At 55.6% G+C, this 16567-nt stretch overlaps 1 protein-coding gene across 5 annotated transcripts in view; it reads left to right on the plus strand.

Moving 5' to 3' along the window:
* Nucleotides 1-14176, plus strand: part of LOC144945906 (transcription factor HIVEP2-like) — a 52649-nt gene extending 38473 nt beyond the window's left edge. For all 5 annotated transcript variants that reach the window (XM_078874568.1, XM_078874551.1, XM_078874560.1 and 2 more), the window contains exons 5-7: nt 3646-3741; nt 6967-8021; nt 8436-14176. In XM_078874568.1, coding sequence (XP_078730694.1) covers nt 3646-3741; nt 6967-8021; nt 8436-9107 — 1823 coding nt within the window. In that variant the 3' untranslated portion in view covers nt 9108-14176. The remainder of the gene's footprint in view (nt 1-3645; nt 3742-6966; nt 8022-8435) is intronic.
* The last annotated feature ends 2391 nt before the right edge of the window (nt 14177-16567 follow it).

The following is a 16567-nucleotide window of genomic DNA, read 5'->3' on the forward strand; positions in this document are numbered from 1 at the left end:
GCGATGATGAAAAGAGGCAGCGGCTAGAGAATGGCTTAGTTAGCACACAGTGTGCAGTGGGTCGGAAATGTACCGTACATATCAGCACTGCGGTGCCAATTAACGCAGCCTCAAGGTGCTTAGACGCTCTTCGGAATCTGGCGTAGATAAATTGCGGCATCCCAGCGCGGAACCTTGCAAATGCGTGCCTGGCCAGCTACCGGGGGTGCTCAGGCGGTGCAATTGCGCCAGGGCTGATGGGCTGGAGGTGGGGGGGGAGGACTCAGGTGTCCCGGGAAATGCATCTGGGAGGAAATTGAACATGGGGGCCTCAATTTCATTCCTTGCACCAGGGCCCATGCCAAGCACGCTACGCCGCTGCTCAGAGAAGTATAATCCAGTCCAGGTTTTTGGTCTGCTGTTTGCCCGCTGGAATGCTGCTGCTGCTGTAAATGGCCATTCGCGGACAGCCCCCTTGTGTCAATCCCCTGCTGCATGAGTGCGTCACCACTACTTGCGGCTCGTGGGACCGTACTGCACCGCGGCTCGGCAGTGCGGCTAGGCGAAGGTAGCGCAGCGTGACGATCGCTGCGCGTGAACCACTGCACGTAGGCAAAGGCAAAGATCCCCCGTAAAGTCTTTAACAGACTGTTGGAGCAAGTGCTGTCAGCGAGTAGCAGCTATGAAGGTCGGAACTGCACGCGACAGGTGGTGGGTGAGCCAGAAAAACGCCCGGCCACCTTTGTCTCCCCCATAGCGATGTTTGCACATCGCACCAGGATTTAAAGCTGAGTCGACCTAGGGGAGGCCCAGGACCGATTCAAATAATTTCCACTGGTGTTGGTAGCGAGCGGGAATCGAACTTGGTTCGCCAGGTTCGTAGCGCGGCGCCCTAACCGTTGCGCCACCATTCCCCACGTAAACACACATGCGCACGCACTCATGCAGAGTACGCGCGCACGGAATGCACGCTTCTGCATTGGAATAAATCGCTTCCCCCGTCTTGCCTGCCAGGGCTGGGTGCCCCTGTGGTCAGATGACGGTGACGTCCCCCTTATCCAGCCGCCGTCATCCCCACCCCGGTCTCCCCACACCCTCCCACCGCACACAGCTCGCCCCTTCACGTTTAACCAATCAACGGGTGCAAGCGGTGGTTTCCGTGCATAATTTTAGGATGCCGTGGTGGCCAGCGTGGGGGTGACCCCCGCCACCGTGCTGCGGGTTAGAGGTCGCGTGGTGGCCGTGAGGGTCGAGGCACAGGGCACTGCTTGAACCAACGTGGCTGGCAGCCGTGGAGACCACGCAGCGACGCAGACCGACGTAACTACCCAGACCATCACGGCCACACAAAACTAATTAATTTTTTAATTTTACCAGGTAAGGCCCACTAAGTTATTTAGGTACTTTTCAGAAGCGATTTCTCGCTATCACAAATGATAGGTCAACGAAGTGACTTACTGTCGTGTGGAAATTTATAGCAGCCAAATGCTGTAAACGCACGTTGATCCTAAATGCGGTGGGAAAAAACGGAGGATCCGGAGAAAAATCATCCACGCGATCACGGGGAGAACTCCAAATATATAGGCGTCAGGGTCGGGATGGAACTCGCGACAACATGTCTACCAGGTTGAGGTAGTTTACATCTTGCCACGGCCAATGAGACCGCCACAGTCACCAGGCCCACGCAGCATTGGTGAGCGCCATGGACACATTTTTCGAGCTGCTCCCATCAGCTTTCCAGCACAACCTTGTCTTGATGCTCGTTAGCAAGGCTACAAATTATATTACAGGCTCTTAGAATAGGCTGATCCCCGTAAAACCTCCCGAGATGATGCTAAGCTTTTATTTTTCCAAGGTTCACTCTGCTCAGAATTCCCTTCAGCTCCAGGGCTCAGTCAAAGTTTATCCCAGTTGTGCTGCGAGCCCGTTGTGCCGCTGCTTCAAGACATCCTCCGCGAGCTGTTGCTTCGGACGGACGAACGGACAGAGAGAGAGGGAGTGAGGAAGGAAGCGAGGGGAGGAGGCAGCGAGGGAGCAATGGACAGGTAGATGGGAAAATGGATGAACAGATCGGATAATGGAGGGATGAGATGTTACGAGGACAGATAGAATGGCGGTGGGTAGGCGGATGGACAGAATAATGGATGAACATGTGACCAGAACGAAGGATGGATGGAAAAAATGGATGGTATGATGATGGGTGAATGGATAAATGTGTGGGATGATGGTTGGCCAGATGGACAAAGGGATGGAGGGATTGACAGACACATCGACGGAGCACACAGATGGATAGATGAACTAGTGGATGGAATGACGGATGGACAGATGGACAGAGAGATAGACAGAATGGTAAACTGATGTACTGTTGGATTATAGATGGATTGATAGGGACACATACTGATTGATCGATGGAGAGCGGAACAGTCGGTGAGAGGAATGCTCAGACAGATAGATCGACCTCAAGATTGTGGATGGAAAGATAAACAGAGAGACAAATGGACGGACAGATAAAGGAACGACGGACGGACTGACGGAGTGGTGGACGAACGATTTTGCCGACCCGTGTCGATGAGCAGGGTCATCCTGACCGCGGGACGCGGTGACGAAGGAACCCTGTGGGGGACAGCGAGCGCCGTGGCAGGAAGGGTCCCGGGTGGCAATATGGCCACTCACCGGCACGGCTTCGCCCAGATGGGAATGCCTCTGCAGCGCCAGTGGAATTTTAACGAGCTCATATTTGTGTAATTCTGTTGGAACTCGCTTACCGTCTAATGATTACAGCTAATGAAGCGTTGGCTGCTTCTGTTTTATTTTTAACTTCACTAGGTGGCTTTGATTAGAGTTCTGGGCAGTGAGAGGTTGGCTTTTTTTTTACTTTACACAACTGCAGTTAATCAACGGGGCCCCTTGTTTGGTACCTCGCGTCCGGCCTGGGTGCTGTGTTGGCAGATCGGCGGCGAAACGGCTCAGTAAAGAGAGGAGAGGAACAATAATCGTGAGAGTAATTTAAACTTTGTCGGGCGCCACCGAGAAGCGAGGAAACGACTCGAGAGGAGGAGCCGCAGAAAAGCGAGAAGGCAGCCAGGCGATGAGCCGCTCCTGACAACAATTCCCCAAGCTTCAGCGGTTCTCTATATATTGGGATGTTTTCAGCCAATTATACATTTGGGGGGGAAGCCGTAGCACTCGGAGAAAATCCACGCGAGCGAGGGGGGGGGGGCAACACTCTGCCCCATGCAGGAGGGGCAGATAGAGAATAGTTCATACTGCTGTACTCTGAGCTAAGCGAGTAAGTCACCCTGAGGGCTGACTTTTTAAGAAGTCACCAGGAGTGACTGTCGTGCCCTCTCTGGCAAGCCCCTTTGTTCCCACGCCTCGGCGCGTGAACCCTGGGGCCCTGGCTGTGATCCTCCCGCCGCCACGGCACGATGTCCGACGTTTCGTTCTGCGTGCCGGGAGCGTCTTCGGGAATTGCTAAATTGCAAGATTTGGGTTCCTTGAAGAAGCTGCCAGCGAGCGTCCCGGAGCGGAACGTCGGACTTCGCGCCGTAGGCTGCACGCGGTCGGCACAGCCCCCGAATACGCGTCGGGAGAGCTACGCGGACAGCGCCCCCCCCGCGCGCGCAAGGCCGACGGGGTGGTGACGCCGCTTCCGTTTCCCCCCAGGGAACCTCACCAAGCACGTCAAGTCCAAAGCTCACAGCAAGAAGTGCCTAGAGATGGGAATCAGCGCGATGATGGGAGACGACCCCGGGGAGCAAGGTGAGGCGGAGAGGGGGTGGGGGGGTGGAGTTACAGTCCTTAACACCCTCATGTCATCCCCTTCACATCCTCTCACAACCCCTCCTGACTGTCTCTAGCGCCTCTTGTGTCCCAGAGTCCCCAAGAGTGCGTGGAGCAAAGGAAATATCGATGGCAGCTTGGATGCATACATTTAATCATACGCAGCAGCAGCAGCGATTATCTATCCACTGCTGCATGAAAGCTTCTCCCCACGCCGTCAGAATCCCCACCGCAGTCTCTCCACGTGACAATCCTGCCTGTAGCTCCTCCAACGAGCCGATGGCACGACTCCGTCTCCACGGTGAGCGTCGTCTTGGGGCGTTGTTCGCTGTTGTTCGGCTCGACCGAAAATAAAAAGCAGAAACGTCTTTAATTTAAGCAGGAAGGCCTCGATTGAGCCGCGAGGGCGGCGAGGAATTGGCCACAAAGAAAATAGCCAGTTTCAATTTGCAGTCGGCCAAGCGACGCCATCAACTCATGGATCGTCCATCAACAATATCTAATATCTGTCAATCTGATGTTTGTCAGCTGACCTTCGTCCCGGCTCCCAGTCTCCCTTCCCCCCCCACCCCCAGCCGGCAAAAACGGCGGCGCAGTTTTGCCGACAACGGCTGCCAAGATTGAGACCCCCGCATCCTCCCCAGGGTGGCCCTCGTTTCTGCTGATGGTTCCGGGTAGCTTCCACAGGCTTCTTCTCTCCGTTACGTAAGGCCCGGCGGCCACCGGGGGGGGGGGGGGGGCGAGGGCATGGCTTCTTGGCTTAGTCCTCGCCGCCACGTGTGACTTGGTTGGATAGCAACATGGGGTGCGGTGGAGGGGGGGCCCTGGTCCAACTCGGCAGATACAAACTATTACTAAAAATATTTTTTATTTTACCAGGTAAGGCCCACTGAGCTCTGTAGCTCTTTTTTCAGAAGTGACCTGGCCGCAATTGATAGCTCAACGAAGTGGCTTATCACGTGGAAATGTATATCAGCCATATACTCTAAATGCGTGATGTCGATTCTAAATGTGGAGGGAAAAACTGGATGTCCTGGAGAAAAATCCACGCGACCACGGGGATAACATGCAAAATCCAAATATACAAGCGTCAGGGTCGGGATCGAACCCACTGCCTCCCGTATAAGCAAGATAAGCAAGCAAAACTAAAGGTTCTGGCTCCCAAGAAGTCCAAGAGGGCCCTGGGTTCATTGAATACATCAAGGTTCAGCTCTAAACTCATAGCCTCAAAAAAAATATCGCTAAATTATCAACCTGTCTAGCTTCTATCGCGACTTGCTTTTCTCTTTTTCTCGTCCTTTTTCGTCTCCGTTTGCCCGTACCTCACTCCATCTGTGCCTCTCGCTCTCTGCATGCAGAGTGGGTGGGTGGGGGGTCGGGGGTGTGCTGCCCCTACTGTGCGAAACAGAAGCCACGTTGAAGGGATTCGAGAAATAGTTTTGCGATATCCGCTGGGCCGTTGTCGAACGAAACTGTCCGCGACGCTCTCTCCCTCTCTCCGTCTCTCCCTCTCTCCCTCTCTCCGTCTCTCCCTCTCTCCCTTTCTCCCTCTCTCCGTCTCTCTGTGAGAGTTCCGAGTGGATTCCTCGTCTCGTGACGCGGCGCTCACAGCACAATCGGGGTCACATTTGGGTGGGGGCGGAAACTACAGATCTAGAGAGATTCTTGATTGTTATCGTGACCCATATTCTTAGGTTTTTTCGGTAAAGTCCACATAGGTTGCCTCCGAAACGTCGTGATTTTTTATTTTCTATTTTACTTTTAATTTTAATTTTTTACCTACGTGACTTTGCCGAAAAAACCTAAGAATAATGTTATCGTGACCCTCAACCGAGGCAATTCGTTGAATCACGTGGGGGGCGGTGAGTGGGTGTGGGGTTAAGAGGGCGGTGGTGGGGAGGGGAAATGTTCAGGTAGGAGTTATGGCAGTGTTTTTCATTGCAAGGCCCGCGAGACCACAACGGTCTCTTGGTGGCCTTTAGTGCGACCCCTGACGGGCCCCATTATTGCGCTGCTGTCAAACCCCCGATGGGTTTCAAATGTGCGGAGGCGCTCACACACCGATGATGTCTCATCGGCAAAAGCAGCCTCCCCTCTGAAAGTGAGTGAAGACCATTGGGTTAGGATGGTGGGTAGCGAATCGTTTTATCTTTCCCAACAATCCTTGCCCACTGACCCGATAGACACTGGGTCCTCGGTTCATCTGTAAAACGTGGGTTTTTTTTATTTGCCTGGCGTTCGGAGATCCATCCACGTGGCCGCGAATCCATCCACGAGGAGCAAGCAGTGGCGAGATGTTAACTACCTCGCCCGGTGTACAAGATTCCTGGGTTCGATCTCGACCCTGACGCCTGTATATGTGGAGTTTGCACGCTCTCTCTCTCCCCGTGGTCGCGTGGATTTTTCTCCGGGTCCTCCGGTTTTTTTCCCCCCTTCACATTTAGAAACCAAAGTGCACTTTAAGTTTTTGGCTGCTGTAAATTTCCACCTGATTGGCCACGTGGTTGAGCTTATCATTTGTGGCCAGGTCGCTTCTGAACAAAAAAAAGAGCCATATAGCCCAGTGGGGCCTCACCCGGTGAAATGAAACGTTCCTGGCCGTATCAGTTTCTTTGTAGCAGTTTTACGTTGCCCGCTAAGTGAGACGAAGGGGGCTCGCTCGGTTTTTTTTGCGGCCGTGTGGCGCCACCTGCTGTTGACGTTCCGCCGCTGCGGCTGCCTCGCGATGACCCCCCCCTCTCCCCGACCTTTCCTCGTGTGACGCGCGATACGTTCGCTGCATTCGCATCAATGAAGCCGTCCGTTGCTTTCGAACGATGGCGAGGCAGCCAACGACAAAGGAACAACAAGAAAAAAAAACAGAGAACTCGTCCAAAAGGACAACCAACCACGGAGACGGAACGACGAGATGAGTTCATCATGTCAGACGCCTCGTTGTTCTGGCACCTTCAGAGGCACTGGAGGGAGTAATTAATGAACGATGATGATGACGATGATGACGGCGATTATTATGACGATGACGACGATAATGACGACGACGATGATGACGACGATGATGACGGTGACGATGATGACGACGACGACGATGATAAGGATGATGATGACGATGATGACGACGAAGATGATGACGACGATGATGATGACAATGATGACGACGATGAGGGCTCTTGTCTGCGTCTGTCTCCCGTCTCGTGAAATGCGCAGATCCGGAGTGGCAGCCGTCTCCAGGAGCCAGGGCGGATCACCAGTTTTCCGATGCCGACGACTCGGATCGAGATCGCGACGATGACGACGACGACGACGATGAAGACGACGAGGACGATAACGATGAAGGATTGGCGGCTCTTGCGGCCCTCACATCCGACGGGAACCTCCGGAGCGCTTCTCCTCTGGGCAGGTGGCAGCCGTGCGGGACTGGAGAACGCGGGGCCCGTTCCGCCGGAGGGTGGCCGAGCGCCGCCGACGCCGCCTTCGACGACGAAGTCGCCCGCCTGACGTTGAGGCTGCGAGCTCCGCCCCACGGCGCCGCCTCCATCTCTGCCGCGCGTCCCTTGCCACGGACGTGCCTCTCTCCTCCACCGCGGCACGATGCGGCGCCCGCTCTCGCGGTGACGCCCGGCGGAAGCTCGCCATCTCAGTCCTCGAGGGCACTCCCGGGTCGCTCTCTCGCCGGCGGAGGCACGAGGTCGCCGCCGTACGATGCGCGGCCAGGCAAGGGAGCGCCGCTGGCGCCGTCTCCGAATCGCCTTGGCGTTCTGCTCGAGCGCGCGATGCGGGACCGGCCTCGCCTCGCCGGGGGCTGCTCCCTCTCGCCGAGCCGGCCGCGGGCGGTGCCGCGCGACGGCTCGCCTTCCCCCGGTCGGCACGGCGCGTTCCGGACGCACTCGCTGTCGCCGTACCGGCGCGATGTGGCGAGGGACGGGCCCCCGTCCCCCGGCGGCGCAGGCCGCACCCACTCGCTCTCGCCGCGCAGGGGCGGCGCGGCCCGGCTAACCGACGACCCCGCGGTTGTGGCGGCAGCTCCTTCTCCTGCCACGGGACGATCCCCACCGGCGCTTGCCGCGTGCGGCGCTGGCGGCGGGCGGACGGACCCGCTGGTCTCCGCGGCTCCGCGGCCGCAGCAGTCTCCACTCGCAGACGCCGCCCGCTGTGGCCTGACGGCTTCTGCACGGCATTCTGGGAGTTTGGCCGGAGACCCCCCAGGGAGTAAAGGAAGAGGCTCCTCGTGCGAGGAGCAGGCCGCCCAGTGCTACGCTGACGTGAGTTTTGCTTCTCGGTTGTTGATTTTGGTTTATTTTTTTATGTTTTTTTTTATTCCTCTGATTTCGGAATCAGGATCTTTATTTAGCCTGGAGGAATCTGATGAGCTATGAAGCTCTTTTTCACAGATGTCCAGTATGGGCGGGTCAGAGACCCCTCGTCATAATGCAATCCCCAATGAAGAGTCATCGGGGACTGGGCTGATACCATCAATTCGCTGTACGAGTTTAATCGCGATGCGACTGATACGCAGAATCAAATTCTGCACCTCGGCATTGCCGACTCAGTGCTCAGAGAATAACGCAACCACATTCACTCCAGTCGGTAACGCTTTTAATCGTACGTCTAACCAACGTGTACGCATTAAACACTCGCTGCATTCTTCCAACAAACATCCACCGTCTCGTTCGCAGGTCGGGCCGACGTCCGGCAACGGCGTCCGCGCGCAGCCCCCGGACGATCGCCCCTTCGGCGCCACCCCCGGCGGTCCCGCCCAGCCCCTCCCGAGCGAGCCGCGCCAACTCTCCACCCGCCACCTGCAGCTGCCAAAAGCGCTGCCGCACGCGGTGGCCGTGGTCGGCAGCGTCCACATGATCGACATGAGCAGCGTGGCCCGGGCCGCCGGCTCCGCCTCCTCCTTCTCCTCCTTCTCCTCCTCCTCCCTCGACGAAGAGGCCGCGGTGGCGCTCGCCCCCGAGCGCTTGGCCGAGCCGTCGTTCGCCGGCGCCGCCCACCGCCGCCGCCGCGGGACGCCCCCCCCGGTCGCCGTGCTTGCCACGACGCCCGTCTGCCCAGATCCGTTCGCGTTCGACTCGGGGCACGCCGCCGTCCGCTTCCGGGCCGAGCCTCCGGAGTTTCGCGCGGCGGCGGCGGCAGCGAGGAGCGGAGGGACGACGACGATGACGACGGGGAGGGGGGGAGGCGACCCCTGCGAGCTGGCGGCGCTGCCTCTGTCCGTCGCGTGCGCCGTGGTGGAGGCGGCGCCCCCGAGGCCGCGTCGGCCGGAGGAAGGCGGAATGCACGGCTCCGGGCGGAGGCCCCTGCCGGTCAGCGCCGGGGTTTCGGAGACGGCGGCGACGACGTGACCGGGGGAACGGGGGGGGGGGCGGTGAAACTTCTCACCGGATATTAGAATGGAGCAGGCGCGTGACTCGCAACCGCAGCCGGAGCAGTAGCAGCGAGAGGCGTGATCGATGTGATGTGCCGGGGGGCGCGGAATTATTTTTGAGGTTGCCGTCACCGAAACGAATCCCTGGACGTAACATTCCACCTCGTTGGCATAGCAAGTGATGGTGAATGCTGCCCACAGAGAACTGGTAAATGGGGGCATGTGTTATCTTGGCTCGGTTGGTGAAACGCGAAGACTTTGAAACCGTAATGGACAATGCAACATGCACCAGGAGGAGTCTTATAAAGTTAGTGACGTCATTCAAGTAATTCTGTGCCATCGCGGTCACGTCTCATGTGGAAGTGCAATCTCTTCATATTAGGGAGTGGCCCACTGTGGAAGTGGATACCACAGAACTATGTCTGAGATACCTACAAATGGACCCTCGTTTCACAGAGTAGGGGGCAGCACTATCCGATCTGCACTACATATGAGTCATGTTCGTCGCATGGCAGTCGACGCCACCTTCGACGACGGTTATTGGTGACCGGGCTAACACCATCCAGTCACTCCACTTGAATCCTGGTTTAATCACAGATGGCTGCCTGGATTTGAACCCAGGATCTCAGCTGCGCCAGCTCACTGCTCTAAAACTCCGAGCCACTCGGCCATCTCAAACGTTGTTTTCTTTTAAATAATAATAAAGTTGACTGATACACAACCGATCAGCACGGTTGACTATGTACGGTGCGAAAGAAGTTCAACACGCATACGTGCCGGCCTTCATAAGTGCTCTTTAACAACACGCGAGCCCCACAAATTCAGCTGGTGTGCGCCACTCAACGTGCCGCGCGGTGTCGTTCTCCATCCTGCCGTGCTTGTGGTGCCCGCGAAGAATCCCAAATGTCTTGCCCTGCATGCATTGGTCGCTGCATCTGTCCTCTTCTCGTGCCGCCCCACCAATAATGCGCGTTCCGAGCGCTGGCGTCCGTCGCGTGCGAGAGATATGTTTTGGGACGTGTGGCTCGAGGGGACAAGGAGACGGAACACCGCCGGTGGACCGCGCTTGAGGGCCCAACAAACACCACCAGGGCCGCCCCGATGAGGGAAGCAAAAGGAGGATTTTGCCACAGGCCTCAAACAAAAGAAAAGCTCAAGCAACGGGCCTATTTGTTTTTTTGCGAATGAATAAGGGGCAGCCCCAACATGGCATTCTAACCCTGGGGCCCTCCAAGCCCAAGCTTCCAGGAACCTCCGATTAGCACGGTTAGCTACGTACGGTGCGAAAAGAAGTTCAACACAAGTACAACCTCTGAGCGCCACCTGTCACTGCCATAAACCTTCCAGGAGGATTCTTTCAAATGAGGAATAATGACGATTATTTTTTATTGGTCTCGTTTCGCATTTCATTCCTTTTGCTTGTGATGGCCTTGCGCGTCGACCGCTTGGTGTGGGGGGCAGGTGTGGTTCGAGCCCCCCACCCCGCCTCCCGCTAGCGGGGAAAGGGAACTTTACCCCGTGACGCCAGCTGGGGGAAAAGTGAGTTAACGAGCAGCGCAAAGCTTCTCTGGACAGCGTGGTGCGTTTACAGCACTTGCGTGGCCGTCAAGTTTGTGCAACGCGATCGTGTAAGATTTACTGGCTGCCACTAAAAGGAGGTGGAAATGGGTAATTGCCGCCTGTAAATGTCACCGTCAGTGGTGGGTGTGTGTGTGTGAGAGAGAACGGGTGGTGGAGCGGTCGTGTAGCGGTCAGCGTGCTGCTCTATGAAGCCGGCCACCCGCGTTCGATTCCCGCTCACGGACAACAGCAGTGACGATTATCTGAACCGGTCTTGGGCCTCCACTTCTAGGTTGACTCGGCCTCAAATGAGTACCTCGTGTCGTGTGTCAAAACATCACCGCTGGGGAGACAAAGGCGGTTGGGAGTGGTGCTGGCCACCCACCCCCTCGTGTACCATGACGGCCTTCACAGGTGCTCGCTAACAGCACTTGTCCCGACAGTCTGTTAAGGCCACACGGGGTAATCTTTGTCTTTGGACACGGGTGAGTGTGAAGTTTCGGAGCCACGAGCGTGCGATCTGCGTGAGTTTGTGTCTTTGTGTGTGTTCCTTACGAGGGGTTAAGGGAGAGAACATTGGACAGTTAAAGCCGTTAAATTGCCGCGAGACTGGAGGGTGTGAGCGCGCTCGATGGCGTGACGGGCGTGCGATGATGGGACGCCGCTGCTTACGCAAACGCGTTCAGACTCGAGGGTGTCCTCTTGTTTTGTTGGCGTTATTGTGACTAGCAAGAATTATTTTTTCGCAGTTTTTTTTTTTCAAAGTGTCACGCTTAGCTACGTGACGTTCCAGTGACTTTGAACATCCGAGGCCGGTTGCATAAACACCCTGAAGTGATATGTGTTTTCCCCTCTTGGAGAGGAAACACATTATTTGGTGATGTTGCTGCGGCAGTGGTGCACAAGCACAAATAACAAAAAAAAACTAAACACATTTTTCAATGACACTGCGAACTTAAATGGAAAAATTATATAGTAGGCGACGTTTCAGACAATGGCCCTCCTTCATTTCATTTACACGCGATGAATAAGCGCCGGTGCCCAAAACGTCCGCGTGTTCTTTTTCAATGTGTTCATGGCATTGTTCTTGACGAATGTGAGTTTTTATTATCTGAAGTGCAGCGTGTCTGTGCGCCACGTACGTGTGCCCCCTTACCCCCCCAACCCACCTCCCCCCCCCCACCCCCCGCTTCTTTCCCGGTGAGTGTAATGATCCACCGGCGCACTTTCGTGGCAAATTATTGCCGGCAAATCGACACCGGCAAGCGGTGAAGGAGGAACTTTGCGTCGATCGCAATCGCACGGGCGGTTGCGCAATCCCACATTGCCTGTGACCTGTGCGCCAGCCAGGTCCGATGAGCACGCTTGGCCACGTACGGTGCGAAAGAATCTCAGCGTACGGTACCGCGCACAGGTCGCACGCAGCAAGCCCTGCGATGATCGCTGCTTGCCAGGTGCGGGGAGAAAAGCGACGGAGCTCTTGGCACTTACCCGAGCGGCAGACGTCCGCTGAGGATGTATCGTGCACGTGCGTGCAAGCGTGCACACGCGCGCGCGTGTGATATGCGGGGAGCGGTGACGTGGCGGTCAGCGCATCGGCGCTCGGAAAGAACCCGGCCACTCGGGTTCGATTCCCGTTCACGGTCGATGCCGGTGGCGAATATTTAAATCGCTCCTGGGCCCCTCCTCGAGGTCAACTCGGCCTTAAAATTAGTACGTGGTGTGGAGACAAAGGCGGCCTGGGGTGGCGGTAGCCACCCAATCCCCTCGTGTATGCCGTTCCGGCCTGCTCGCTAATAGCACTTGCCTCAACAGTCTACTCCAGGCTATACGGGAGGGATCTTTGTCTTTTGTTTGTCTTTTGTGATATGCACTAGAGGCTTGGCACACGACGCCGTGGTGAAGTCGCCACCCTCGAGTGGAGACTGATACCGGGGTTGCACGCTGCTTGTGACGTGATGCTATTTGTACCGTAGAGCAACGTGAGCTGTTGCTTTGTGACACACGGCATGGAGAAGCGATGGTGTCCCTACGCTTGAATGTAAAGCCCTGCTGGAGCCAGCCTACGGTTGCCACCTCATGGGTACAATGACGACCGGGGGGGTGGTAGGGGGGACATCACACGGGAAAGAAGAAACATCCGGCGTTAATCTTTATTGAGTGGGTGTCTTAATCGCGCAACCGACACAAAAAAAAACCGACAACGACTTTTAATCTCCCGGAAGGAGTTTTAACACGTAGGCGTTCCGCGAGCAATATTATTTCTGGCAAATCGCCTGATGAAGCTGGTTGCAATCACCAGCCAAACGTCGTAGTCGAATTGTGAATGTTGTGGGTTCACTCTGCCAACGCACAACCGGCGCGCTGAAGTCGTAACTCGCTGGCGCGTCCTGTTCACTCGGCAAACCTCACCAATTGACTGCGTCGGGTGGTGGGCGCTGGCTTTAACAACGACACATTTACATGCACCCGATCTCCCGCGAGGATTTTTGTTCGCAGCGTCCCCAGCACATTTGCGAACACTCGACAAGAGGGACGATGCTGGCCAAGCCAGGGCAGGTGGCAACCCTAGGTGGAGTGCGGGATGGAGAGTTGGTGGGTCACCCCCTACCCCTCACCCCCTGATGCTGTGCGTCCTGTGGGGACTCCAGGCGGTGGGTCACGTGTGTGTGTGTGTTTGCGGGCAAGAGGCAACAGGGAGGCGCTGGGCGCTGCCAGCTCGTCGACATTTTGTCCCGCAGTTATGGTAGAAAATAAAAAAAGAGTAACAGTTATTACAAAGAAAGCTAGGCAGACACCTTCATTTTATATACTTAAATAGATCTCTATATATATGTGCCTGTATAATAAGCAAATGCACAAGGGATGTATTGCACTGAACACACGGATTTGTCAAATCTACGACGATGTCCTCTCTTGTGTTCACCAAATCCATCCGCGAGTGGGATTTTGGGGAGTTGTTATTGGCTGAAAATGCACGTGACTTCACCCCACTAGTGACGTCAAAATTAAATGACCCCGGCTTGACCCTGGCGTGTCCTCTCCAACGTGACCCCCCTCCCCCCCCGTGACCCCGATATAACCTTGTGTGACCCCCGCTGCTTCGAATCGACAGAAACGCGAGAAATACAAATCACACGGTGCAACGTTTTTTGGTATTGGGTGTCAAATATTTTCCTGACATGTAAAACGATAAAATAAGAATATACAATACATATGAGTGTTTTAATGATATATGTACAACTGTATATGCACATGTGTACATACTGCGCGTGTGTATATATTTATATATGTGTGCAATATATCGAGTGAATTGAATATATACTCATGCAAATATACACAATGAATGGCACACAGTGGCATTTACCGGCAACCCATGATGGGTGACTTAAACTTTTATTTTTATTTTATCTCGCGTCGTTGTGTATTTTTAGACTTGTACATGCCAAAGTGTTGTGCAATTCCTCAACATAAAATACGATTTTACGTGCTGGGTGTTTTTTTTTACATACATGTGAAAATATTGATCGTTGCCATAATGGAATATGTGAAGTTTTGGTGATTATAATTTAAGTGATACCTATAAATCCCCCAGCTTACGCAAGTACTTTACTGCAATTTAAAATTGACTGCGAGCCCCCTTTACGCTTGTAAGGTCTTACCGCGTGCGCGCGTGTGTGTACGTGCACTGTTTAGTATACGTGGGAGCGGTGGTGCAGCGGTTAGCGTGCTGCGCTCCAAGTCCAGCGACCCGAGTTCGATTCCCGCTCACGGCCAACACCAGTGACGATTATCTGAACCGGTCCTGGGCCTCTCCTATGTCGATTCAGAGTACGTTGTGGGGTGTGTATAACATATCACCAATAGGGAGACAAAGGCGGCCGGGCGTGGTGCTGGCCACCCACCCCCTCGTGTGTCGTGCCGGCCTTCATAGGTGCTCGCTCAAAGCACTTGCCCCAGCAGTCTGTTAAGGCTATATGGGGGATCTTTGTATATTGTAACAGATGAAGATGTAGAACCAGCCGTCCTCCACACGTGTCACATGTGAATGTATGCCCACCCCATAATAACGACTTCTTTGGTACAAATAAATTTTACCCGTAAGTAACGGACGGTGGCAAGCCTCTGTGCAGGTGGTCGCGCGCAATGCACCGCACATTCCTCTCCCATCACTGTCATCGTCGTCAGCCTTTGGTCTATCCACTGCTGGATGATGGCCTCCCTCCCACCGTCGCCATCGCTCACGGTCCAGTGATGCCACCACCACCACCACCATTCGTCTCACTCCTTCCTTCCTGCACACGAGCCGACCGTCATGCCAGCCACTCTGGCCGGAGTAACCCTCCCCCCATGTGACTGAGATCCCCCCCCCAACCCCCACTCCCCCCTGGCTGCTCAATATGGTCAGCGTGAAAGAGCAAGTGGGAGAGACTGATAATGGATGAGTGAGCGAGAGAGAGCGAGCGAGAGGGTGAGTTGGAGGACAGCGATTGAGTGAGACGTGCAATTCGTCTGGTGTGATCGGCAGGGTCAGTGAGCGAGAGGGTGAGTGGCCGAGAGCGTGAAATGTCGAGTGGGCGGGAGGGTGAGGTGAGTTATTAGAATGGTGAGCGGACGAGATGCCGAAGTGGCTGAGTGAGAGAGAGAGAGCGAGAGAGAGAGAGGGTGAGATGTCACGAGGGCAGGAGCCACCGGATGTGCGTCGACCAGTGTGCAGTGACTGTGGGTGTCTGGGCATGGATGCCACGGGGTGAGTTACCGCTCCACCAGCATTTTCCTGGGGCGTCGTGACTGATCGACATCGCCCCCAAGTGGTTTGTTCTCGCTAATCGCCTGATGAAGCTGGTTGTCATCACCCGCGAAACGTGCTCATACATAATGTGGGCTTACTCACCAACGGACCGATGTGCTGAACTAGTGACTAACTGTCACGTTTTATTTACGTCGCAAACCTTACTAATTGGCTGTGTCGGGGTGGTGGCGGATTTCACGACACATTTATATCCACGCGATCTAACCCACCCACCCCCCTAATAAAAACGTTATAAAAGATAAAATTGGTCGCGAAAGCCTATTGCTGCGTGTTAAGCTGGTTTGTTTTGTTGCTGACCACTTTGCAACGAACGGGTCACCCAGCCTCACCGATGTGTGTGTCTGTGTGTGTATGGGGAGCCCTCCAACAACAACCGAGGGCGGAGGAGTGACGCTCACAACAACGAGCGGAGCGCCGGGTGGCTAAAGCACAGCAAGTTGGTACAGTAGGGGGCACAGGTGGTGCATCAGCCAGTCATCTTGATCATCTCGGTCAGTCGACCCGTGGCACCTGGGTCTGCCCCGTCAGCTCCTGCCAGCGGGCGTTCGACACTTCACGTGGCCTCAAGGTGCACATGGCCTGGCACAAGCGTCGTGGTGACGTCACCGCCACTTAGTGGCGAATGGCGGTTGTTGTTGTTGATGGGGAGCGGTAGCACGCTGCGCTACGAACCTGGCGACCCGGGTTCGATTCCCGCTCACGGCGAACACCAGTGTGACGATTATCTGAACCTGGGCCTCCCCTAGGTCGACTCAGCCTCAAAATGATTACCTGGTGCGATGTATAAGCATCGCCGCTAGGGAGACAAAGGCGGCCGGGCGTGGTGTTGGCCGCCCACCCCCTCGTGTGCCGTTGCCGGTCTTTATAGGTGCTTGCTATCAGCACTTGCCCCTACAGTCTGTTAAGGTATTTGTGGCCGGTGAGCGTACGCCGTCGGAGGCTCCCGGCTGATGCGTGCCACCGCTCACCACCTTTCCCGTACGTCTCCCCCCTCCACCACCACCTTCGCACCCCCCCTCCCCGCCACCCCCACCGTGGTCTGGCCACCAGACGGACGCACGCCA

The sequence above is a fragment of the Lampetra fluviatilis genome, chromosome 2 (assembly GCF_964198595.1).
Source record: "Lampetra fluviatilis chromosome 2, kcLamFluv1.1, whole genome shotgun sequence".
In the NCBI taxonomy this organism is placed as follows: domain Eukaryota; kingdom Metazoa; phylum Chordata; class Hyperoartia; order Petromyzontiformes; family Petromyzontidae; genus Lampetra; species Lampetra fluviatilis.